Genomic DNA, 24,722 nt, shown 5'->3' on the forward strand with positions numbered 1-24,722 from the left:
TTTCCTATAGCTGGTTATTGTCTTGAAGAAGGAAGTGATTAAAACAAATAACGTGTCTGAGCATGAAGACACTGACAAATACAGACAACTTCTTGTACGAACATTGCATTCCTGTTCTGTCCGGTTTCCAGATATGGCTGGAAATGTTATTCCTGTGGTATGTAATTCTGATGATCCTAATACTGAAATTTTCTGGAAGAGTTTTAAAAATTGTAATTATTCAGTTAATGTTCTAAAATCTTAACGGTGTGAAACCATTTACTATTGAGATTTTTATGTCCACTTTTAAACTCAGGAGGACTTCTTTATCTTATATCTTGCCAAAAAGTAAACAAAAATATAATGACTAGAAATAGTTCTGCTTTTTTTTTTTTTTTGGTTTGTTTTTTTGGTTTTGTTGGTTTGGTTGGTTTTGTCTTTTTGAGATAGGGTCTGCCTATGTAGTTCAGGCTGGCTTTGAGCTCACTTTGTAGCCTCGGCTGGTTGCGAATTTGCAACAATCATCCTGCCTCAGCTTCCCGAGTGCTGGGATTATAGGCATGCACCACCATGCCCAGCTTCATCTGCATATTATTTTAACTGATGTTTGCTATAATTAAATTATGCCATGTTTATTCATTCCTGAATGATGCAATTACTTCGTTAATATTAAAAGTTGAGGCAATCAATTATGGGAAAATTTCATATAACTAGACTATTTAGATGTCACTATTTGATAAATAAGAAAGGTTGTTGTATTTTGAAATTTTGCCTTTAGAGTTTGAATTTTCTATAAAATGATTTTACTTTTAGATACAGTTTAGGAGTATTTGGTTAATTTTTGCATTGTGGATTTTAGGCTTTTTTATACTGAGTTTTATAATAAACTACTTCACATATAAAATATATAATAATACTTGTCTCACGTTACATTTCATTCCATACTTGAAAATTATTAAGAGTTACATTCTTTGAAATTTGTTATATCTTGCATTGGATTTATTTTCATTCTATAAATTATGTGATTATTTTATTTCTCTTTTTTCCCCCCTTTCTTTTAGTTAATGGAGTTTCTCAGTGACAGTAATGAAGCAGCAGCTGCTGACGTCTTGGAGTTTGTTCGTGAAGCCATTCAGCGCTTTGATAACCTGAGAATGCTGATTGTTGAGAAGATGCTTGAAGTCTTTCATGCTATTAAATCGGTCAAGTAGGTTTGAAATGTATTTTAAGTGTAAGATCAAGAAAGTGTTTCATCATTTTCTATCTTCAAAGAACCAGTTCATAGAAAATGTACTGGAAAGGGGGTGCTTTGAGATAATCGTACCAAAATAATCTATAGACAAAAAAAAAGTTTTAGGGGCTGGGGATTTAGCTCACCGGCATAAGCACCAGCCTTGTAAGCAGGTGGACATGAGTTTGATCCCTGGTACCAAAAAAAAAAAAAAAAAAAAAAGTTGCGCCTGCCTTGCAAGCAGGCAGTCATGAGTTCGATCCCTGGTACCGATAAAAAGGAAAAAGACAAAAAAAAAAAAAAAAAAAAAAGTTTAACTAGGTATCTGTATTGTGATTCCTCTAAAACACTGAATTGTGAATCCTGAAGTGACTGAAGAGCATTATTTTTGTACTTTTTTTTTAAGGAACATATTTTTAAATATTCCTCTTGTCCTGTTATTATGCTTATCATCATCATTATTATTATTATTTTTTTTTTTTTTTTGCTTGTTTGTTTTTTAGTACCTGGAAATGAACTCAGGACCTTACACTTGCCAGGCAGGTGCTGTACCACTGAGCTATATCCCCAGCCCCAGAACTTTAGTTTCCATAATTGATTTTTTTTGGAATAAATTCATTTACAATCTTAGGAAGGAAGCAACTGAAGAATTCAGTTCTCCATTTTAAACTAGAGAAATGTTGCTGTCTGTATTGTGTTTTTCTATGCTGGACATTTTGCCTGGTACCTTGCAGATGCTAGGCAAATAATTGTGTTACCACTGAGCTACATCCCCAGCCCCTAGTTTTTGTTTTTGCACTTTTTCTGTATTTGTTGTTTTATTTAGTATTTGTTTCTTGAGTGGCTACAAATAACAAATAAGCTACCTTTTATATTAAAATAATAGCATTTCTTTAAATAGAAAATGATTAAAGCAAAATTAGTAACTGTGTCCTACACAGACACTTTTCTGGGAAACATTTGTTACATTGTTTCCTGATGGGTTTTCCAGTTTAAGAATGTTCCTAGTAATGATGAATGAGAAAATTATTTTCATTGTGATTTTTAGAGAGAATTAAAACCTGTCATTGAAATATTTTTCCATAGTCCTTTAATTTACAAACATTTCTGCTTCAAGATTTGTTTTTAGGTCTGTTTCAGATCTTGTATTCTTGTCTTAGGATCTATCGAGGAGCATTATGGATCCTGGGAGAATACTGTAGCACCAAGGAAGACATTCAGAGTGTGATGACTGAAGTCCGCAGGTCGCTTGGAGAGGTGTGTTTACTTTAGTAATCCCTGCTACATACAGTGAGTTGTACTTCAGAACAATCTGATGGTTGTGCTAGAGATGTTGCTCAGTGGTAGAGTACTTGCCTAGCAGCTATGAGGATTTGGGTTTGATCTTATAGCATCTGCAAAAAAAGAAAAAATAACTGACTCTTATGTCATCATCTGCTTTTATGTTTTTGTTTAGTAGTATCTGGCTGGGAACATTGACAGTGTATTTTAATTAGCTAATAACTAAGTCACAGTGACTATGGAAAATTAAGGGTGACCCTTCAGCACTGTGAAAGCCAAAACACCTGTCTATATGACTGATGCACCCTTCCAGATAAGACTTTGTTTGAACAAAGAGTTCTGTGTTAAAAAGACTGGTAAAATTCTGCTTTAGCTGGTGTTCTGAAGGAAGACCTTAGGACAAGGCTGACATTAGAATCTTTAGGTATGAAAATTGACAATATTTCCTTGAACAAGCAACATTATGATAGAATTTGGAAAACAAACTAAAAGACCAGTGGACTACTTATTAAACGACCTGGGTTTCTTTCTTTGTTCTGCTTGTATAAGTTAACTGGCTGAAGTTCAGTTTTTTTCATGTCTAAAATAAAGGAATTGAAATTGCTAACAAAGTTAGAAGCTAAACATGGTGGTGCAAGCCTGTTATCCCAATTATTTGGCAGGCTGAGGTATGAGAAATGCAAATTTGAGCCCAGCCTGGCCAACTTAGCAAGACCCTACCTCAGGATTCAAAAAATGAAAATGATTGGACCTATAGCAGAGTATGAAAGCCAAGAAGGAATAAATGAATGAATAAATAGCTAAAGATGTGTGGAGATGTAGCTTAGCACTCTTTGCATTCAGTTTCCAGTAGGACAGAGACTTTTAAAACTCTAAATGAGATGATAGACTAGTTATTAAGGAATAAATTCATAATAATATTCTAGTTAACTTAAAGAGTAGTTGATAAAGTTACTTGCACAAGTAGGATGAATGCTGCTTTTTGGTTACTATTTCAAGGGAAAGGATAGAAAAGAGGAATATCTCTTCTATGAACATCTACTCGGTGATAGATACTGACTTAGGCATTTTCCTACCAAGCAACTTGTATAGAAAGAATTAAAATTTCCATTTAACAGATTAAATAAACAGAGGCTCAAAATAATTAAATTGTCCAGGACCATACAGCTAGTAAGTAATAGAGTGAAAATTCAGGGGCTGGGGATTTAGCTCAGCGGCATAAGGACCTGCCTTGCAAGCAGGTGGTCGTGAGTTCGATCCCTGGTACCAATAAAAAGAAAAAAGAAAAAAAAAAGTATAAAAAAAAAAAAATTCAAGCCCAAAATATCCCTACTCTAAAGCCCATGTTCTTCCTACTACATTATTCTGAGATGGAGTTTTAAGTTGCAAAAATTCTACTGGGAGAATCCCTTCTTACAGAAATGATTGACTGTTTAAATGTAAGTTTGCATGCTATTGTGTCATTACTAATTTGATGTTTCCAATTGACTTTTAGATCCCTATTGTTGAGTCAGAAATAAAAAAAGAGGCTGGTGAATTAAAACCCGAAGAGGAAATAACTGTGGGACCAGTTCAGAAATTGGTTACTGAAATGGGTACCTATGCAACTCAGAGTGCCCTCAGCAGTTCTAGACCCACCAAGAAAGAGGAAGACAGGTAATTTATGGCACCTGTGTCCTGCCAGCTGAGCTACTTTTATTATGTATCTTGTGTGTATAAAGCAGTTGCTTTTCTTCTCTGTTAGTAGTTTGCTTCATTATTTAAGGTACTTGAAAAGAGGAAGATACTTAAGTTTTCCACCCAGGAATTGTGTCAGACATACTAATCCTCTGTCCTTTCCATCTGTTTTCATTGTGTTCTGCTTAACCTGAAATTGTTTTGCTCACATAGAAAATCCTGCCACGGCATTTTAGTTTGGTTGCCTTTTGGCATCTGTAAAGATACCTTGAAAGTTTTTCCATTTCTCTTCCATTTTTCTTTTGTAGTGCTATAGGGCAAGTCCAGGACCTTGAATGCATTGAATGACTACTACTGAGCTACATAACCCAACTCAAAAAGCTTTTCTGTTTCTAGTTGATGGAATAATATTTTTGATGTTTTTTCCTTTTTTAACTCCTCATTTTTATGATGGAGATGATGAAAACGGTGCCTAAAGTTTTATTGAATACTTAGTTTATAGTAAGCATTGTACTAAGTAATTTAATAGCCTTGACAACCACCTTTTGAGATAAAATATATTACCTCCTTTTTTATGGAAGAGAAATTTGAGACTCAGAAGTTTGAAGCCTACCCAGTAAATAAATAGATAAGCTAGAGTTTGAAAGTAATTCATTAGAACTAGCGCATACACTCTTAATTAAACATATTTTCTTTCCATTTATTTGTCTCCCCGAGTCATCTGAACGTAAGTATTAAAGTCATATTTTTTGAGAGCTAAAGAGGGAATTTAACCAAGGTCCTTATCATTGAAGGGCACTAGTGAGGGTGGCTTTTTTGAATCATGTATACATAAGCTCCCTGCTGTTTGAGAAGTTAATGGGTTTCATTTTCTTTGATTGTTTTGTAGACCTCCTTTAAGAGGATTTCTCCTGGATGGAGATTTTTTTGTTGCTGCTTCACTTGCCACAACTCTGACCAAGATTGCACTGCGCTATGTAGCTTTGGTTCAGGAGAAGAAAAAGCAAAATGTAAGTTGACTTATTTTGTATTTACTCAACAACTGAGTATTGAGTGTCTACTGAATGCATTGAACATTGAGAAACCCAAGTCTTAGTGCTTAAGTTCCTATTGTGCAAGAGTTTATGGTTTAATAAGAGAAATAGACACAGTAATCAATATGACTATAAAATTGACAAAGTAATGCCATGTGATTAGTCCAGTGGAGGAAGAAAATAGAAGGTTTATGAAATCATGTTTGCTTGGTAGGATTAGTCAAGGACCAAGAAGGAAATACCTTTCTCTCTTCTGCATCTTCATCTAGTCATTCTGTGTCTGCTTTATCTCAAAAAATGTATTTTAAATGATTCTTATTCATGGTTCATACCTTTGTCACAGCTTCTGCCTATTCTGACTAGATACTCATTTATAACAGTTACTTCCATTCTCCCAGCCCTATGATTTGCATTACCGTGCTACATTTCATACCATTAAGTCATGGTATAAGCCCAAAGATATATGGCTATTTTTGTTTTAATCAATTCTTTTTTCTTTTTTTTTTTTTAATTTTATTTAAGGAGAAAAAGAAAAACAGACAAAGGGTACAAGTTATACAGCATTTCAAAAAAAAAATAAACAGTAAGAAATCACTAGTTAATAGATTATATATTGTCATCTTAGAAATAGTTGTTCAAGTTGCAAAATTAAGGCATATAAAGTGGACATTCAAACAGTGAGACTGCGAACAGTTCTGTTCAGTGATCTAACAAAACTCAGTAATATGGTTATCTATCTTATACGCTTAAATATACATGCAGTTATATCCTTTAGAGCACTTTCTTTTCCTCTTTTTTACAATGACAATTACACATTTTGGGTTTTATTACTCCCACAGTTGTTATTACTTTTTTTTTTTTGAAGAGAATAAAACCAAATGTGACATAACAAAACAGAGTCAGTCAAATCAAAAGGATGGACATAGTACATAATGTAAAAACAGAATACAAGGTGATCAACAATGGTTACCATAATGCCTCTTACTATCTTAAAAAGAATTGCCTATATCATCAGTTACAATAAAATTGAACAAAGCAGTAAAGAACAAAACCAATATAACCAAAACATTGGAGACATTACAGGACTTCAAAACAAGATAATAGTCAAATCAGAATGGGCATCATAGTGAATCTTATTGTCTTCACAGTTGTTGCCTAAACTCTCAAACCTGGTACTATCAAGCAAAACAGAATACAGTAAAATCTGTCAAAACAAGATGGTGAGAGCAATACAGAGTTTCAAATTAAGTTAATAGGAAATCAAAGTGGGATATATATTATAATATATCCTATTTTTTTATTTATTTTTCCCTTAATTAAAAAGATAAAAATAATAAATAATAAAAAAGGAGAGTGAGATAAAAGAGGACATAACAACAAAACAGCACAGTCAGAACATAACCATTTAAGCAAAATAGTGTTTCACCAACAGATATCCCGACATAAAAGTAGTTACCATAGTGTCTCTTTCCTTGAGATCTTTGAGTATAACTTCATATACTGTAGCATCAAACATATTAAGACAATGTAAAACCATTCAAGAGAATGACAGTATTACACAGTATTTAAAACCAACTAACAGAAAATGAACAATGGTTTCTGTATTATCTCCTTGCCTATAAAAGTTTGTTTATATTATCACGTATAATAAAATCCAATAAGATACAACATGTTAAGACCAATAGAGACAGAACAAAAGCTTGATGGGACTTCAAAATAAGGTGATATTAAGTCAGCACTAGCTATTATGATGTCTTGTTTTCTCCAAAATAGCTGTTTATACCATCCAACCTTCTCTGCCTCATTTCTGTTGAGCTCTTTTTCTGTCATTAGTTGTCAGTTTGTCCTCTTCATTTCACTTTCTGCTCCCTTCATTGTGGCCGCTCTACCACTGTTTCTGAAATCTTGGTATTTTTCTCTTTTAAAATGTCCTGCAGTATTCTCTATAGAGTTGAATTGGTGGTTGCAAATTCCCCTAGTTCCTCTTTATCCTGGAAGCACCTTGTTTCTCCATTAATTTCTAGGGACAGTTGTGCAGGATCTATCAATCTTGGCTGGAGGTTATTGTCTTTTAAAGCTTGAATTATTTCGCCCCACGCTCTTCGTGATTTGATGGTTTGTGCTGAGAAGTCTGCTGTAATTCTGATGGGTGTTCCCTTGTAAGTGATCTGTTTCTTGTCTCTGACAGCTTTTAATATTCTGTTCTTATATTGGATTTCTGGAATTTTGATTTTTATATGCCTGGGTGTAGTTCTGTTTGGGTTGTAGGTGGCTGGGGTCCTGTATGCCTCATAGATCTGAGTATCTTTACCTTTTCCCATATTAGGGAAGTTCTCCTTGATTATTTCTGTGAATAGCCTTTGCAGTTCATTTGTTTGTATCCCTGCTTCTTCCTTTACATTCTTAATTCTTAAGATATAGATCCTCTTATCATTTTCTAGCCTTTGTATTGTTACTGCTTGTTTCCTTATTATTTTTAAGAAGTTTTTCCTTTCATGCTCCCACATTACAAATCTGTCCTCCAGTTCAGATAATCTATCCTTAGTTTCTTTCAAGCTGTTATGCCAGCTTTCAATAGTTTTTAGTTTCCTGGTAATCTCTTTGATTCTGCTTCATGTATTCTATGTTTTCTCTATTTTCTCCATCAAACAATTCTCCCCTTTTTTTCTGTTCTTCCATTCCACCATCTGTTTTTTCTTGGGAGGTGCTTAGCATTTCTTTAACTATTCTACTTTTATCTTGCTTTACTTGGTTAAATACTTCACTTTTGAACTCGTCTATGAGGTCCTGGAGATATCACTTGATGTCTATTGGTGCCATGCCTGATATTGCATGTTTTCTGTCGTCATTCTCCTTTGCATTTACCTTTCCTGGAGCAGTGTTCTCGGGATTGGGGACTGAGGACCCTTTCTTGTTGCTCCCTCTTCCCACACTTTTTGTTCCTTCCATACAAGCGTATATACGAGGCCCAGTTTCTTTCTTTGTCTGTTACAGTTTGTTTGAATCCCGCTGGTTAGGTGTTCCTGCCCACTGCAGTGTACTAGGGAGACATGGACCTGGGCAGCATATGCTGGGCCCGCCCCTCTTGGTCAGTCAGCCTGCTGAAGGCTTCACTCCATTGGAGTGCACTGCCAGGCACAGGGACCTGGTTTGGGCTAGCCTACTGGGTCTTAGTCTGCGGCATCACCCAGGTCACACACTCCCCACCAATCCCACTTGAGAGGGGAATATGTGACTGAAGTCACTGCAGCGCCCTGTTCCAGTCAGTCTGCCTGTCCTCTGTTGGAGCCTTCTTATCTATGGAAGGGTCCCCATTCCTCTCACTCACCTCCGGTCGATGCAGGGCTCCCCACCAACTCTGCTCTGAATTCGGTTCGATTTCCACTCTCAGAGCATTCGCGTCTCTATCTCAATTCACATGCAGCAGGGGCAGCAGGAAATTCAAGCTGTGGTTTCCAGAGGCGTGGTTTCCAGCTTTGGCACTGAGACTTTAGCTGTTCCAGTCGTAGCACCAGGATTGCATTTCCAGTTGATTTCTCTCTGCTTAGTTCATTCCTGAGTCGGCAGGGTACATCTCCCCCTGCTTAGGACTCCCCACACTGCACCATTCCTGGATTCTAAGCTGGCTATCTCACAGAACCTCCATAGCTGCTGTTATCTATCTACCATGTTCTCCCGGAAGTCAGGTTTTTTTGTTCTTTAAAAAATTTTTTTCTGGGCCAGAGATTTAGTTCAGTGGCATAAGCGCCTATCTTGCAAGCATGCAGTCGTTTGATTCCTAGTGCCAAAAAAAAATCTTTTTTTTCTGCTTTCTATTTTTTATGGTTTTGTTTTTGGTATCTGGAGCCCAGGAAGTGTGCTTAGCTTAGTAGATGTTGAGAGTTGAGAGGAGGGCAGACTTCAGGTACCTCCCTGAGCGCTGCTTTTTCCCTTTTTTTTTTTTTTTTGAGACAAGGTCTTCTCTATGCAGTTCAGGTTGACCTTGAGTTTGTTTTGTAGCCCAGGATGGTCTCAAACTCTCAATGATCTTCCTGCCTCAGCTTGTGGTGTGCTGGGATTACAGGCGTGTGCCACCACCCCTGGCTTTTTTTTTTTTTATTCTGGTGAAATGGACATAATATAAAATTGACTGTTTTGACCATTTTTAAGTATGCAATTAAGTGGTAACAGTTTAGTGGCATTAAATAAGTTCACATTACTGTGCAGCTGTCACCATCTATCTAGTGCTTTTTCTTATCCAAAACTGAAACTTTGTATCCAGTAAACAATAACTCATACCTTTGTCTGCAGCCCCTGTGTTCTCCATTATACTTTATCTATATAAATTTGGCTTCTCTAGGTACTTCTGTAAGTGGAATCATACAATGTTTATTTTTTTGTGTCTAATTTATTTCATTTAGCCTAATATCTCAAAGTTTCTCTGTATCATAGTGTATATCGCAATTTCCTTACTTTTTCAGGATGATTGTATATATATGTGTCTCACATTTTCTGTATCTGTTTGTCTGTTAATAGTCAATTATACGGGCCAGGGATTTAGCTTAGTGGCATAGGCACCTGCCTGGCAAGTGTGTGTTCATGAGTTCAATCCCCAGTACCAAAACAAAAAACAAAAAAGAGTCAGTTATCTTTGAAAGATACTGGAAATAAGAAAAAAAATTGTATTTGCCTACATATTTACCATGTGTGTAGCTTTTTTGTTTTTGAAGCAGGTTCTCACGATGTAGTTGAAATTGGTGTTGAGCTCGCTCATGTAGTCTAGCTCATGGAGACCCTCACAGCCTCTCTCTTGAATGCTAGGATTGCAGGCGTATGCCACCACACCCAGCTTGTGTGGTGTTTTTACTCCTTTCTCTAAATTCACAATTCAATCTGAGAGATTTTTTTTCCCCTACCGAAACTTCTTGATTTTTGTACTAGAGATTGAACCCAGGGTCTTACAGTAATGTATCCCCAACCCCTCCCCACCGCAGACACATACTTTTTAAAATTCATTAATTACTTAGAGACAAGGTCTCGCTAAGTAACCCAGGCAGGGCTCAAACTTGGAATCCTCCTGCCTCAACCTGTCAGAGTGTTGGGATTGTAGCACCCCCAGCTTGATCATTTCTTGCAGTGCAAGTCTGCTCAGGTGGAGAATTTTCTGTTTCATTTACCTAAAACACTATTTTCCTTTCATTTTAAAAAATCTCTGCGGTAGAATTATGAATTCTGGAATTAAAGGAGAAGCCATTAAGGATCCATTGCTCTCAGAGTTGAGGTTGATAGAAAATTTGGAAAATGGCAGAATGAGAAAAGGAAGAAAGTGCAAAAACAAAAAGATATTATGACGATAAAATCTAAAGGATTTGAAGTTTTATTCAGGTAAAATGAAAAGTTAGGTTTATCATCATACCACAGCAGTATATGTGCACCTATGTTTATAGCAGTACAGTTTTTAATTGCTAAATCTTGGAAATAACCCAAATGCCCATCAACAGAGGAATAGATAAAAAAAGATGTGGTATTTTATGCACTGGCGTACTACTCAGCCATAAATAAGAATAAATTTGAGACGTCTGTAGGTAAATGAATGCAACTAAAGGCCATACTCATAAGTGAAATAAATGAGTTTCGCATGTGTAAGCATCATATTGTCTCCTTGATGTGAGGAACTGAAAGAGTAAATAAGGTCTAAAATACACAATAGGAATTGTGAAATGGGAAGAAATTATTCAAAAAGAAAAAGATTAGGGAAAAGAAAAACAATGCAAGTTATACTACTAATCTCTATTGAAAAGGAAGGTGTGAGCTAAAGCATTGAAAAGGAAGGTGCAAGCTAATATCGATTGGAGAATTTTTATGCTCATATCATGTACTCTGAGTAACTACTTTAATGATAACAATATGCAATATATTAACTATTGTTTTTCTCTTACTATTTTGTTGTGAAATTTTTACTTTTTTTCCCATAAAATAAGAATAATTTTGAATTTTCATAAAGACATCATTAGAATTGGGGAATCATGACACAGTTTTTCTACCTTTCTAGTCTTTTGTTGCTGAGGCTATGTTGCTTATGGCAACGATCCTTCATTTGGGAAAATCTTCTCTTCCTAAGAAGCCAATTACTGATGATGATGTAGATCGAATTTCCTTGTGCCTGAAGGTTTTGTCTGAATGTTCACCTTTAATGAATGACATTTTCAATAAGGAATGCAGACAGTCTCTTTCTCAAATGTTATCTGCCAAGCTTGAAGAAGAGAAACTATCCCAAAAGGTAAATTACATTTATAAGGCCATAAAAGTACATTTTCTTTGTTGATCATTCAATTCCTATATGTGAGGCTATCCTAATTAAAGTCCTAATGAAGAAATGGATTGTTTTTCTCAACTAGAAAGAATCTGAGAAGAGGAATGTGACAGTGCAGCCTGATGACCCCATTTCTTTTATGCAACTCACTGCTAAAAATGAAATGAACTGCAAGGAAGATCAGTTTCAGCTGAGTTTGTTGGCAGCAATGGGTAACACTCAGAGGAAAGAGGCAGCAGATCCTCTGGCGTCAAAACTTAACAAGGTAACAAAATGGTCGATATACTATAAATTAAGTTGGCTCCTTTAAAATGTGGATTTTTTTTGTTAGCTTTGTTAGCTTTAGAATTATAGGAGTCTTTATGTATTCTGGGTATTAACCCCTCATAGCTTTGCAGACACTTTCTTGGTTTTTGTGATTTGTCTTTTTAGTGGTAGTGTCCTTTGGTGCACAAAAGTTTCTATTTCTTTGTTTCCTGTGCTTTTGGTGACAATATTATATTGTTAAGTGCTACACTTCAGGTGTTTTTAAATTTGAGAGGTTGTTTAAAATTTTATGTTTCTGGCATTACAAATACTTTTCACCATATGATCTTTTTGCTTCCTGAGCTTAAATAGCAGTGAACACCACATTTTCTTTATTTGGTTTCTGAGTTTCAGGGACCAGATTATTAGTTTAGATATTTACTGAGAGATTTAATTGAAAATGTGACCAAATCTGTTCACATGCTAAGTTGGGATAGTGTTGAATGGATTTGTTAAACATATTTCTACTGCTGACCTACTAAGCTTAAAAATCAAGATACATAACATACCTTATATTGAGTTACTAAATTTAAAAAGCAGTAGATGAGCTGGGGTGTAATGCAGTGATAGAATGTGTACGTAGTATGTACAAAGCCTTTAGGTTCCATCCCCAGCACCAAAGCAAAACAAAAACCAGCAAATGCCTGAATATTGTCTTTTAAATTAAAATGTCAAATTCTGTATGAAGTTTGTCTGAATAACTTTTTTCAAGCTATGCAACCTGTTGTTTATAATTGTCTGTTCTAATTTCCACTTCTGCATTACACTGTTATTATACCTATTCCAAAATGACTTTTCAGTTCTAAGCACATCTCTTTGTCAGACTTAACTATTGACTAGGATGGGTTTAGTTACATTATGTCATTCATTTGATTATGTCTTTGGGGTTTAGGGGCAGAGGATGCTAGAGAATGAACCCAGGGCCTTTTCACTGAGCTACATTCTCAGCCTTTTATTTTTTTATTTTGAGACAGGATCTCACTATGTTGCCTAGGCTGAGCTTGAACTTGCAGCCTTCCTGCCTCTGGCTTTCAGATTATAAGCATATACCACCAGACCCATCTCATTTGATTGTGTCTTTCTGTGTTGACAGGTCACCCAGTTGACAGGTTTCTCAGATCCTGTATATGCAGAAGCATATGTTCATGTCAACCAGTATGATATTGTCCTGGATGTACTTGTTGTGAACCAAACCAGTGATACTTTGCAAAACTGCACATTGGAGTTAGCTACTCTAGGTGAGAAATTTATCATCAAGGAAAGATAGTTTTGTACAGTATATTTCTATGACAGATTATCAAAGGAAGTGCACAGATTTCAGTATAAGTATTTTGAACCCTTTGGGATTGGGGGGGTAACCGAGGATTGAACTCATAACCTTATACTTGCCAGGCAGGCACTCAAATTTGTGATATTTAAAATCAAGACTTCGTTTTATGTTTAAAATTTAGGCTTTAACACTAATTTTCCAAACTTCTGTGATATTTTTTATGATCATGACACATTCTGTTGGGTTCATTTCTTAAATTTAGTCTAGCAAATGTCAGTTCACTTAGATATAAGAGCTATTTAAGGTACAGATTTACTAGGTAGCTCATCCATTAAATTTGTAATTGCATTAGTATAAAATTCATGCTGTTAGTTACTACATATGGCCAAAGTTATGCATCATTATTACATTTTGCATTGTGTAAGTTTTTTTTCCTATTAGAGAACCAGAGTGCAAGTCAATTCTGACCACTCTTACATCTGGATTTGAAACTGTAAATTGTATAGGAGCAGTACAGTGCCTGTAACAAACTGTATGGCTTATGCAAGAGTTAAGGGTCTTAAGTATATCGGGACTGGGGATTTAGCTCAGTGGCATAAGCACCTGCCTTGCAAGCAGGCAGTCGTGAGTTCGATCTCCGGTACCGATAAAAATGAAAAAGACAAAAAAAAAAGTATATCTTCAGCATAGCCTGATGCCTGCCTGGGACAGTGAAAACTAAAAATTTACAAGTCTTTTTGTGTACTGTTTGTGCTGGGATATATAAGTTTTTGAATTATATTCATTGAAATAAAATGATATGATCAAAGTGACCCTTGTGAATTTAAAAACAGAATTATTCCAAGATGTCTGTTACTTTTTAAAAAAATCTTTTTTTAAAAAATGTACAGATTTTACATAATAAGGATGTTAAAGAACTTGTTCTGTTCTCATAATATTTAAATCATGTTCTTCTCATGTGCCTTATTTTGTTAGAAACTGTTAAGCTGCATGCACTTCAGTGTTCTATGGTTAATCTGTGAATTTTTAACCATGTCAAAATTCTTCCCCCCCCCCCCCAGGGGATCTGAAACTTGTGGAAAAGCCATCTCCTTTGACTCTTGCTCCTCATGATTTTGCAAATATCAAAGCTAATGTCAAAGTAGCATCAACAGAAAATGGAATAATATTTGGTAATATAGGTAAGACACTACTAAGATGACATGTGATGTTTAGATGTTTACTAAGGAATTTCTGGTGAGTAGCTGTGGAATAATCTTGAGGAATCAGCTGAATCTATCTGTCATTTGTGGAGCACTACAGTACCCAGCTTTGAATGATGTACTGGATGTACAGAAATGAGCCAAGTAGAGGCACTATCCTAGAGAAACCACCAGCTCACCCAGGTGTGGTGCTCTGTGCTTATAATTCCAAATACTTGAGAAGGCTGAGGCCAGCCTGGGCAACTTGGTGAGACTGTCTCTCAAAATAAAATGCAAAAAGACTAAAGATGTACATTAGCATTCCCTGGGTTTGATCCCTGATGCTACCAAAACAAAATCAAAAGAAAAAAAAGAGAAGATAAGCTGCCAGGCAAAAGGAAGTGATAGAGAGGGAAATATGTGATTAGAATACAGCAAGGTAAGCACAAGTTGATAAACTGTGCTTGGGGATTAAACAAAAAATATTAACTGTGGAAAGAGTTACAGGCCAGGAGTTTATCTCAGCGCCACAAGCACCTGCTTGGCAAGCCCGAGGTTGTGAGTTTGATCCCTGGTACCAAAAAAAAATGCTATTTGAAAAGAATCTAAACTTTGATATGGGCACTTCTGCCCACAGCCATGGGAGTATATGAAGCCTAGCTATTAGCTTTAGGGGCATTCAGTCAGTAAACATTGTCTAGCTATTTCTGTCAGAGATAGGGTGACTGTAGTAAGGAAAAGGATCTTTGATTTCCAATGGCTGATCAGCAAGTAGGAAATAGCAGACATATAAAATAGTAAAGAACTAGTATTAAGTGCTATTTGAGAAGCTTATACTAGGTAACCTGGGAATCCATGAAGGGATTTGGTCCTTCTCAGAGTAGTGGGGGACTAAAAGAAAGGTTAAGCAGGCTTCATGGGGGAACTAATTCTAGAGTAGGGTTTTTAAACATTAGGATTCTACAAATAAGTAAGGATGTAGCTAGAACAAGTAAGAGGTGTGGTCAAAATACATGATGTTTAAATTTTTTAAAAAATTTATAATAAAAGGCCTGGTGTCACTAATTCTCCTCAGAATACTCCCCTGTACTGCAAACACACTTACCCTGTTATTCTTGCCACTTTCTGAAGTGGTTCTAGAGGTCCTGTTTCATGTCTTTGTGAGGTATAATTGAAAATACTGCAAATGTGCCGGTGGGTGCCATCCCCATTAAAAGCAAGCTTTGAAACTATTACAGTGTGTACTCATCTGCCTTATTCACCAGATCTGACATCATTTGAGTTCTGGACCTTCCCCAAAGCCAAAATGACCAGAAAGTTAAACATTTTGAATCAATTCAGGACATGAAGCAGCTTGACAGCACAACTAAAGGTACAAAAGAGGACCTTGAGAACCACTCCCAAAAGTGGCAAGAATGATGGGACAAGTGTGTTTGAATCAAGGGAGACTGGAGGACAATTAACAATGAAGTGTCTTTACTGTAATAATTTTGTCTTAAGTTGAACATTCACTGCAGTTTTTGTTCACACCTCATACAGGTAGTTTGATGCACTGGATGTTGAGAGTGAACTGGAAGGTGATGGTAGGAACTAATGAACTTAAGATATTGAGAGTTGTATTGTATTGCCATGTAAAATTGCAGGCTACCCATAGAAAGAGAAGACATTGGGGAATTATAATTATTAACTTCTGCGACAGCATGTTAGAAGAGGCAGGAAGATTAACTAATAGATTATTGACGAAACCCAAATGAGAGTTGATGGCAGGTTTCTACTAATGGAGTAGTTGCTGGAGTGATTAGAAAGGAAATGGCTAATAGTTAGCCAAACTCTGAATTGAGTTTGTTAGGCTGGTTTTCATACAAGTCACCAAACAAGGACTAGTGGAAGTGAAGACTGAGTTTGAGAGAAAGAGTAAGTTCAATATTGAGCAAATTGAGTGTTAAATGTGTCTAAAGGTAGCTTAACAAGTTGTGTGATTTTGAGCAACTTGGTTTCTCTGTGCCTTTCATATCCTATAAGGTAGGAAATACCAGGCAGGACTGCTGAGAATATTAAACAGGTAGTACTTCTAAAGCAATTAGAATACGAGGCTAATGCATAGTACTGTATAAGTATTTACCAACATCATAATTATTATTTAGATATATTAACAATTTTTTAAATTGAAATTTGCCCTTGTGTGACTGAGGATCTTTTGTTTGCTATGTTACAGTTTATGATGTCTCTGGAGCTGCAAGTGACAGAAATTGTGTGGTTCTCAGTGATATCCACATTGACATCATGGACTATATCCAGCCCGCAACCTGCACTGATGCTGAATTCCGTCAGATGTGGGCTGAATTTGAGTGGGAAAACAAAGTTAGTTCTTCACAGATTCCTCATACTTCCTGTTTCTTCCTTTTGACTAGTCAAGGGGTTCTGTGATGAAATTAATCCCACTAAATGTGTCAGTTAAAGGTCAGGTGTGGTGGCACACACTTGCAATCCCAGCACTGGGGAGAGACAAAATTTGAGGCCAGCCTGGACTCCATAATGAGTTCAAGATGAACCTAAACTACACAGCAAGACCCTGTCACACACACACCAAAAAAAAGTTAAAAAAAAGCAAATAGTCTTAACTAGGAATCTTGCAAGTAGTTTGGTAATATTACTGAAAAACTGATTGTAGAGTAGTGGTTCTGTAATAAATATGACAAGTAAAATAAATGCTGCATCTTTTCTATGTATAGATAATAATTTTTCATTGAATCAGGTCTCTGAAAGAGACTTTGCAAAGTCTATGGCCTGCTGAAAAGTTTTATTTCTTTGGGCCTAAATTTTTAAAAAAATTATGTTGTATTAGCATATGTTCACAATACATTCTAATTACATTTGTTTTGGGGTATCATAGCTTGATAAGTTTTGATCCTTTCCCCCAACTTCTTCTCTCCCCGCTCCTCAGCATCCTCCATCTCCATCTCCAAAAGCTTGCCTCCCTGTTTCCTACCATCTCTTCTTTGTTTTGTACTTTATTTATATTTTGGGTTTCTCATTATAAGAGAAACTATATGCTGTTTAACCCTGGGTGTCTGATTTATTTCTCTTGGTTGTAAGATCTGTCCATTTTCCCAAAAATGACAAATTTATCCTTATTTATGGCTGAGTAATACTCTATTGTGTGTGTATTATTTCTTTATCCATTTATGTGTTGATGGGCATCTAGGCTGTTTCCATAATTTAGCTATTGTGTATTATGATGCTATAAACATACTACATGTATCACAGTAATACTAGGACTTTGAAACTTTTGAGAAGATACCCAGAAGTATAGCTAGGTCAAATAGAGTTTGTTTTTAGGTTTTTGAGGAATCTCTATACTGATTTTCATAGTGAGTGTACTAATTTACATTCTCACCAATATTCAGGTGTTCCTTTTTTCCCACATCCTCATTGGCATTTACTGTTTTTTGAATCTTTGATGATAGCAAGTCTTACAGGAATAAGATGACATTTCTATATTGATTTGATTTGCATTTCCCTAGTAGCCAACAAGGGTAAACAATTTTTTCATGTACCATTTTTTCTTGTTTTGAAGTCTATTCCTTTCAATTTTCTGTTTTTTTATTGTGCCTTTTGTTTTGGGGAGGTCTAATTTTTTTGAGTATTCTGGATATTGTGTTTATCAGGAGTAGCTCACAAAATTTTTTTCCATTCTGTCTATTTTATTGGTTATTTCCTTTGCTTGGCAAAACCTTAATTTAATATAATCTGATTTGTTGGTTCTTGGTATTATTTCTTGTGCAATTAGAATTCAGTTAAGAAAGTTCTTGTTTATGTCTTCAAGTATTTTACCTACTTTCTAGCACAGTCAGTGTTTCTCTTTTCATATCTAGGTCTTTGATCCATTTTGATTTGATTTCATTGCAGAACAAGAGATAGGTCTAGAGTCATTATTCTGCACATAAATAAACAGTCTCCCCAGAACTGTTTGTTAAGGAGGCTTTTTTTTTCTAGCATTTGTTTTTAATCCTGTTATCAAAGATCAGATAGCTAAAGATGCTTGAGGCTGTTTCCATGTCTTCTGCTCTGGTCCATTCCTTTGTTGTACATGTCTGTCTTTGTGCAGTACCAAGTAGCTATAACTGGAAATATGGGATTATAATGCCTATTACTTTGCTAAACCTTGCTTTTTATTCGAACTGCTCTTTATGTTGATCTATGAAGTTATTAATCTGTATCTGAAAATTCAGATACCAGTTTATAGGTTGTTTGATTTTGCAGATATTATTTATTTATTTGTTGTCCACTCTTCCCCTGAATTTTTGATGGTAGGATTTAATGTAAAATATCAATGATTTGTACCTTTTCCTTGTAGGATTTATGATTTTCTTTGACTTTTTTTCCTTATGTACAGGTGACAGTTAATACCAATATGGTTGATTTAAATGATTATTTACAGCATATCTTAAAGTCAACCAACATGAAGTGCCTCACTCCAGAGAAGGTAAAATTTTACTGAAAAATTCTTAAATCTGAGAGTACAATAGAATCCTGGCTTTTAGTGTATTTTTCTTATAATTCAGCATGGGAAAACATTGTCATTCTGGAATACTTACTGGAAATTGTCTGGGAAGTGTTTGAATCTAATTACTTTTTTCTGTTGGAATTTATCATCCCAACTTTCACCTTGTTACTCAACTGAATGAAACTTTTTTGTCTTATCTCCCTTTCAGATAGAGGCCTATTCCAAGTAGTTTTTTTGTGGATATGGGGATAGAAAATGCCCATGATTTCTGTGGGTTCTGATTGTAGGCCAGTGTATATTTGCTCAATTTAGAACTGTTACTCTGTACTTTGTGCTATGTCTTAAGTATGTGAAAAAAAGACCTATGGTCTAGTGCAGGAGGCAAAGAAACAAGCAAGAGATACATACATTCAAATTAGAATAAGTGCTATTGCTTTGTAGTCAAGTTTATTGAAGTATGATGTACATAGTAAAACACTCTTACATGTGTTAGTCTGTGAATTTACTGTTGTTATGAAATCCATCTGATCCCATAACCACAACTGCCATTCACATTTGCTGTCTGGTTTTGCCAGTGTGTAGTAGTGAAGTACTGAATTTGTTACAAATTCCTCCCAGGCTCTTTCTGGTTACTGTGGCTTCATGGCAGCCAACCTTTATGCTCGTTCTATATTTGGAGAAGACGCACTTGCAAATGTCAGCATTGAAAAGCCAATTCACCAGGGTCCAGATGCCGCTGTTACTGGCCATATAAGAATTCGTGCGAAGAGTCAGGTAATGATTGCTTTTTTTTAGATCATCTCTAAATTAAACAAAAGGATATTTTACAAGTCTTCCCTCTATCCATGTCTTCTGCTATGCTCATGTTTTTGTGCCTTAATTTGTATGTATAAAGGTGGTATTTTCTAAATAGAAATTCCTTAAAATGATTTAAGTTTTGATTCTGTTATTCTAGCTATTTGCTTAAAACTGAATTGATACCCATCAGGTGATGGTGAAATGGGTTCTTTAGTTTTTTTGAAAGCTAAAGTATCCAGTGACTGTTGTTAAATCTAAAACTAAAATATACTCATTTAGTGTGATGGCGCATGCCTGTAATCCCCAGCATTTGAGAGGCTGAGGTAGGAGAATCATTGCAAGTTCAAAACCAGCCTGGGCTAGATAGTGAACTCAAGGCCAGCCTGGATTGCATAGTGAAATCCTGTCTCAAAAAGACAAAACAATAAGAAGTAAGCAAATAAAACTAAAATGTAGTCAATCCAGTAAAGTTTTGGTGAGCCACCACCCTAGATTTTATTGCTGATGCATTGTCATTGTGTGGAGGGTTAGTTTAGCAAGACTAATATATTGGTTATACATAATTTCAATAATTATAAACATCTTTATTCTTTTTTACAGGGAATGGCCTTAAGTCTTGGAGATAAAATCAACTTGTCTCAAAAGAAAACTAGTATATAAGGATAAGCAAAACATCCTTGAAGCTTTACAGTTAAAATTTAGGTATGGGCTTATTGAGCTCCAACATCTTTTGTACTGTTTAATGCTTAATGTTTATGTAGAATCTAAGTTCATGCTAAATGCATTCCAGCCAATTATTTATAGTTTTTTCTTTAAATCAAGATTGAGTTTAAAATTATAGTATGTCTTTTGTCTTAATAGTTCTGAATGCTGTCCTCAGAGTATATAACGTTTCTCACATGTACCACCATTTTCACAATAACAATAAACTGACCTATTCACAAATTTTTGTTATTTTATAAATAAAAATACTTACATAATTTTAGTTTTGTAGCAGTGAATTTTTTAAGTTGAGTTATAGAATTCCGTTATAAATTTAAATTACTCTTTGAATTTTTGGTATGCATAACTTTAAGAGAATATACAAAACCCAATGATATAAAATGAAACAAGCCTTGATTTACTTACAGTTTATATCTGACATCATTATTCTGCAAATACTTTATCATGTTCTGAAGGTCTTTTTGCAAACTTAGCCCCAAAGAGAATGTATCAAAATAACTTGAGAAAAAAAGATTCATCTTTACTTTAAAAGAGTTATTATGAACCCTGACTGAAATAGACATACTGTTTTATGATGTTATCCTACATCATAATGAAAAGTAGATAATCCAAAATATGCCCTTTTTTAACCATTCATATTTAGCTTTTTGTGTTCTATGTTTATTAGCAGTTAAATTGTTTCTAGCCCATTGCTGAAGCTATACTGGGAGGATTAAGATTCAAACAACTATAACCCAGGTGTGGTGACACACTCCTGTATTCCCAGCACTGGAGAGGTTGAGGCAGCACGATCACTGTGAGTTCAAGGCCACAAAGCCAGCTGAACTATCTGAACTACATAGCAAGACCCTATCTCAAAGGAAGAAAATAAACAACCTAGTGTATATCCATATTACCTTTATTCCTCACTGTTTGCCTTCTTGTCACTTTTCACTAGGGCTAGGAATACAGTCACCCCATTATGATTCCAGATGTTTCTGAGCTGAGTTTCCCAGCCTATTCATACTCTCCTTTTGGCTTGATGGGGATGATTGAGGTAGTCTGATCTCTTAGCTAAATGTCAGCTTAAAACTATTTTTTTCCCCATCTCGGACTTAGTCTGTATTTCTTGTGAGTGCATAGATAAGGTCTGTGAAGAAAGCAAGCATCATCATCTATTCAGTGAAAACAGAATGTTTTGGTTTGGAATGTAAGAATATTAATATCATATTTTGTTCTATTGAACATTAGTTTCTTTAGATAGTCTAGGAGAAAAATGATTCTACTGTAAATCTGGGGAAAGCTGTATACTATTTTATACTCAGGATTCACAGTGCCCATTAATGTACTAAAGATTCTGAGAGGGCCTTCAGTAAAGATGAGCTTGGAGCCAGGTGCGGTGACATATATCTATAATGCCAGTATCCTATAATTCTAGATCCTCAGTTGAGACAAAAGAGTCTCAAATTCAAGGCCAGCCTAGGCAATTTAGCAATTAAGCAAGATAAGCACTACGAATGTGGTTCAATGTGACAACCCTGGTTCAATCCTAGTACCACCAAGGGTGGTGGTAGTCATAAGGTTAGTTGGGTTAACTCAGTACAAGTATAATGGTATTTTAATCTTACTTGATAAGGTAATTCTTGCTTTATTAGGCATCTATTGACTTCATGTATAAGATAGTTGTCTTGTTTTCACAACCAACCAGTTTAAAATCTCAAGGGATTGTGCCTCAGTGTTCTAGAATATGTCTCTTTTACTACTCAAAATTTCCTGTCTGCCCAACATTTTCAGGCCATTATTGTTGGGATCAATTTTGTTTGCCGTATATTGCCATTTTTTTGAAATTCAGAAAAAAGAATGGAAAGATGTTAGTACAGTTTTCCGAACTTAATTGCAGTTGAAGCTGTTTACTTCATTAGCTTTTCATTAGCTTTGTGCATGTAATGATTGAAAATTGAAATGGATAGCAGCTCTTTATTTAGAGAAGTTGTTTACACTGTACCCTCTCAGGTTGGATGTGTAATAAAAGTTCAAAGGTAGTAGATCCTCACGCTAGAAGTCCTATAATTAGGACCATCATATCTGGTGAGAGAATAAACATACTACCTAAAAACAAGTAAAGTCTTATTATGTAATGTGGTTAATAAATAAATCTGTTAATTTTTTTTATATCTGCAGATATAACAAAATTAGCCCGACATTTCACTAACGTCATGACAGTAGAGGGAGCTCTAAGCAGTTATTTTGATTTGGGAACTAGATGTGATTGGTGTTTAAAGTTATTTTTCTAAGGAAAAAAGAAAGCTAATTTTTGTTAGTAAAGAAATTCATAAATAAGAACCAAGAGAAAGAAGTTAAGAGAGTCATCAGATACATTAATCCATTTACTTAACCTTGACAAACTGTAGATACTGATTAGTAAACGTTCTTTCCCATTCACTTTCTTACCTTGCAGAAAAGATCAAAAACTTATTCCCACATCTTTATACTTCCCTCAGAATTTTATATAGTATTTGAAAACTTTGGGTTTTGGTTTGGTTTGGTTTTTTGGTTTTTTGAAACAAGGTCACACTGTATAGTTCATGCTGCTCCTGAACTCACTATGTAGCCCAGGCTGGCCTTGAACTTGCAGCAGTCCTCTTGCCTCAGCCTCCTGAGTGCTGGGATTGTAGGTGTGTGCCATTAGGCCCCACTTTGCTGCTTTTTTTGTTGTTGTTTTATTTTTAAACACCAGTACTTTTTTTTTTTTTTAATCGGTACCAGGGATCGAACTCATGACTGCCTGCTTGCAAGGCAGGTGCTTATGCCGCTGAGGTAAATCCCCAGCCCCGAACACCAGTAACTTTTTAAAAAAAAGTATGGCCAGGCATGGTAGCACATGCCTATAATCTAGGCACTTGGGAGGCTGAGGCACAAGGTTCATCTTGAATTTGAGGCCAACTTGAGCTACATATGTGAGTTCTAGCCCAGCCTGAGCTGCATAGTAAGACCCTGTCTCAACAGTAAATAAAAAGCTGTGTGCCATAAGATTTCTTTCATTGAGATATCACTGATTCTTACCTTAGTAATTGTCTAACTTCAATAAGCTGTCAACACTTTGCCTATCACTTTTACTATCTCAGGTGGATGCGGCTGTTACAATCCAACTTTCTCATGTGATAGATTTGTCCACATAAACATGCTGTCTTTATTTACTTTCTGAATGGCAATCAAAGCTGATTCTTCAAAAACTGAGCACAGTACCAGTGTGATACTTTAGTTTTTTCACTGTGATTAGAAGTGACTTCTGATAATCTGACCACATCCTCTTTATTTTTTCATCCAGCAGTGGCAGGATCTTTTGATTCAGATATCAGTTACCCAGTGACAAAAGAATGTGAGTAGGATTTGTGCCTTTCACCTGGTTTTCTCTGTGTTATAGGATTATGAAATTCTGAGAAAACTTTTCATTTTATATATTGTGCGATAATTATAAAACCAACAAGACACACAGTAGAACACAGGATGGTGGCTGAAAGAGTCCTGAGCAGTCCTCCTAATCTAACTCCTGTTCTTTACGAGGCCTTTGGAATGTAGACAAGTGTATCTGTCTGGGCTTGCCTGGTTATCTGTAAAATGAAACAGTTTACTTAGTGGACCTCTAGGGTTTCTAGTTTTGTTTTGTTTCTAAAGCCTGTGTTCAGGCTTTACAATCGGCTAAGGTATCTCTACCTGGATGTTTCTGAAGTCAGCATTATGAAATGGTGCTGAAGGTAGGGTACTTGTCTGGCATGTGCAAAGGCATTGGTTTGATCCACAACGCTGCCAAAAAAATAAATTATGAGATGGAACTTATCTTGTTCCCTACACTTTTCCCCTCTCCTGTGTTCTCTTGACACTAACACAAATAACCCATTCATCACTCTTTACGCTCCTGTATCTCATCAGATACCAAACTCTGTGTCTTCCCATCTTCAGGGTTTTTCCTAGTCTTTGTCCACCACACCAAGTGCCATTCCCCTGGCTTAGATTTTTGTCATCTTTAACCTGGACTGTTGCAGTAACCTAACCATAAATTTCACACATAATTTTAAAATTAAGTCTGTTTGGAATCAGTACCTATATAATTCCTTTACCTGCTCTAACTGTTCTAATACTATTTTGAGAGATGTATCAAAAAAGAAAAAGTCCAAAGAATTCAATCATTTTTGTTTTTGTGCCGAGAATTGAATCCAGGAACTTTTATGTGCTAGGCAAACACTCAAACCTGAACTGCATCTTCCTCCCTTTCTTCTTAAACTTTGAAACAGATTCTTAAATTGCCCAGGCTGGCCTCAGACTTGCAGTTCTCGTGCCTCAGTAGGCAGGAGTAGCAGAGATAGCTGCTTACCACCACACCCCGTTAATAATGAAGAATCACCAATATGGTATTGACAAGCAAATGGTGGTTTCTACAATGTATGCAAAGGACACAGCAGATAC

The 24,722-nt window shown here is 35.7% G+C and overlaps 1 protein-coding gene across 1 annotated transcript in view; it reads left to right on the forward strand.

Annotated features, from left to right (window-relative positions):
- Copb1 (COPI coat complex subunit beta 1) overlaps window positions 1–20,541 on the forward strand; it is a 36,841-nt gene extending 16,300 nt beyond the window's left edge. The window contains exons 10-22 of the mRNA XM_063251862.1: window positions 11–157; window positions 1,041–1,186; window positions 2,371–2,467; window positions 3,987–4,147; window positions 5,058–5,178; window positions 11,234–11,461; window positions 11,580–11,759; window positions 12,894–13,038; window positions 14,132–14,251; window positions 16,467–16,612; window positions 18,648–18,737; window positions 19,377–19,532; window positions 20,157–20,541. Of these exons, the coding sequence (XP_063107932.1) occupies window positions 11–157; window positions 1,041–1,186; window positions 2,371–2,467; window positions 3,987–4,147; window positions 5,058–5,178; window positions 11,234–11,461; window positions 11,580–11,759; window positions 12,894–13,038; window positions 14,132–14,251; window positions 16,467–16,612; window positions 18,648–18,737; window positions 19,377–19,532; window positions 20,157–20,216 (1,797 nt within the window). The 3' untranslated portion in view covers window positions 20,217–20,541. The remainder of the gene's footprint in view (window positions 1–10; window positions 158–1,040; window positions 1,187–2,370; window positions 2,468–3,986; window positions 4,148–5,057; window positions 5,179–11,233; window positions 11,462–11,579; window positions 11,760–12,893; window positions 13,039–14,131; window positions 14,252–16,466; window positions 16,613–18,647; window positions 18,738–19,376; window positions 19,533–20,156) is intronic.
- The last annotated feature ends 4,181 nt before the right edge of the window (window positions 20,542–24,722 follow it).

Source organism: Cavia porcellus, unplaced genomic scaffold (genome assembly GCF_034190915.1).
Source record: "Cavia porcellus strain 051 isolate PalLab524CR breed Dunkin Hartley unplaced genomic scaffold, mCavPor4.1 scaffold_6, whole genome shotgun sequence".
Classification (NCBI taxonomy): Eukaryota; Metazoa; Chordata; class Mammalia; order Rodentia; family Caviidae; genus Cavia; species Cavia porcellus.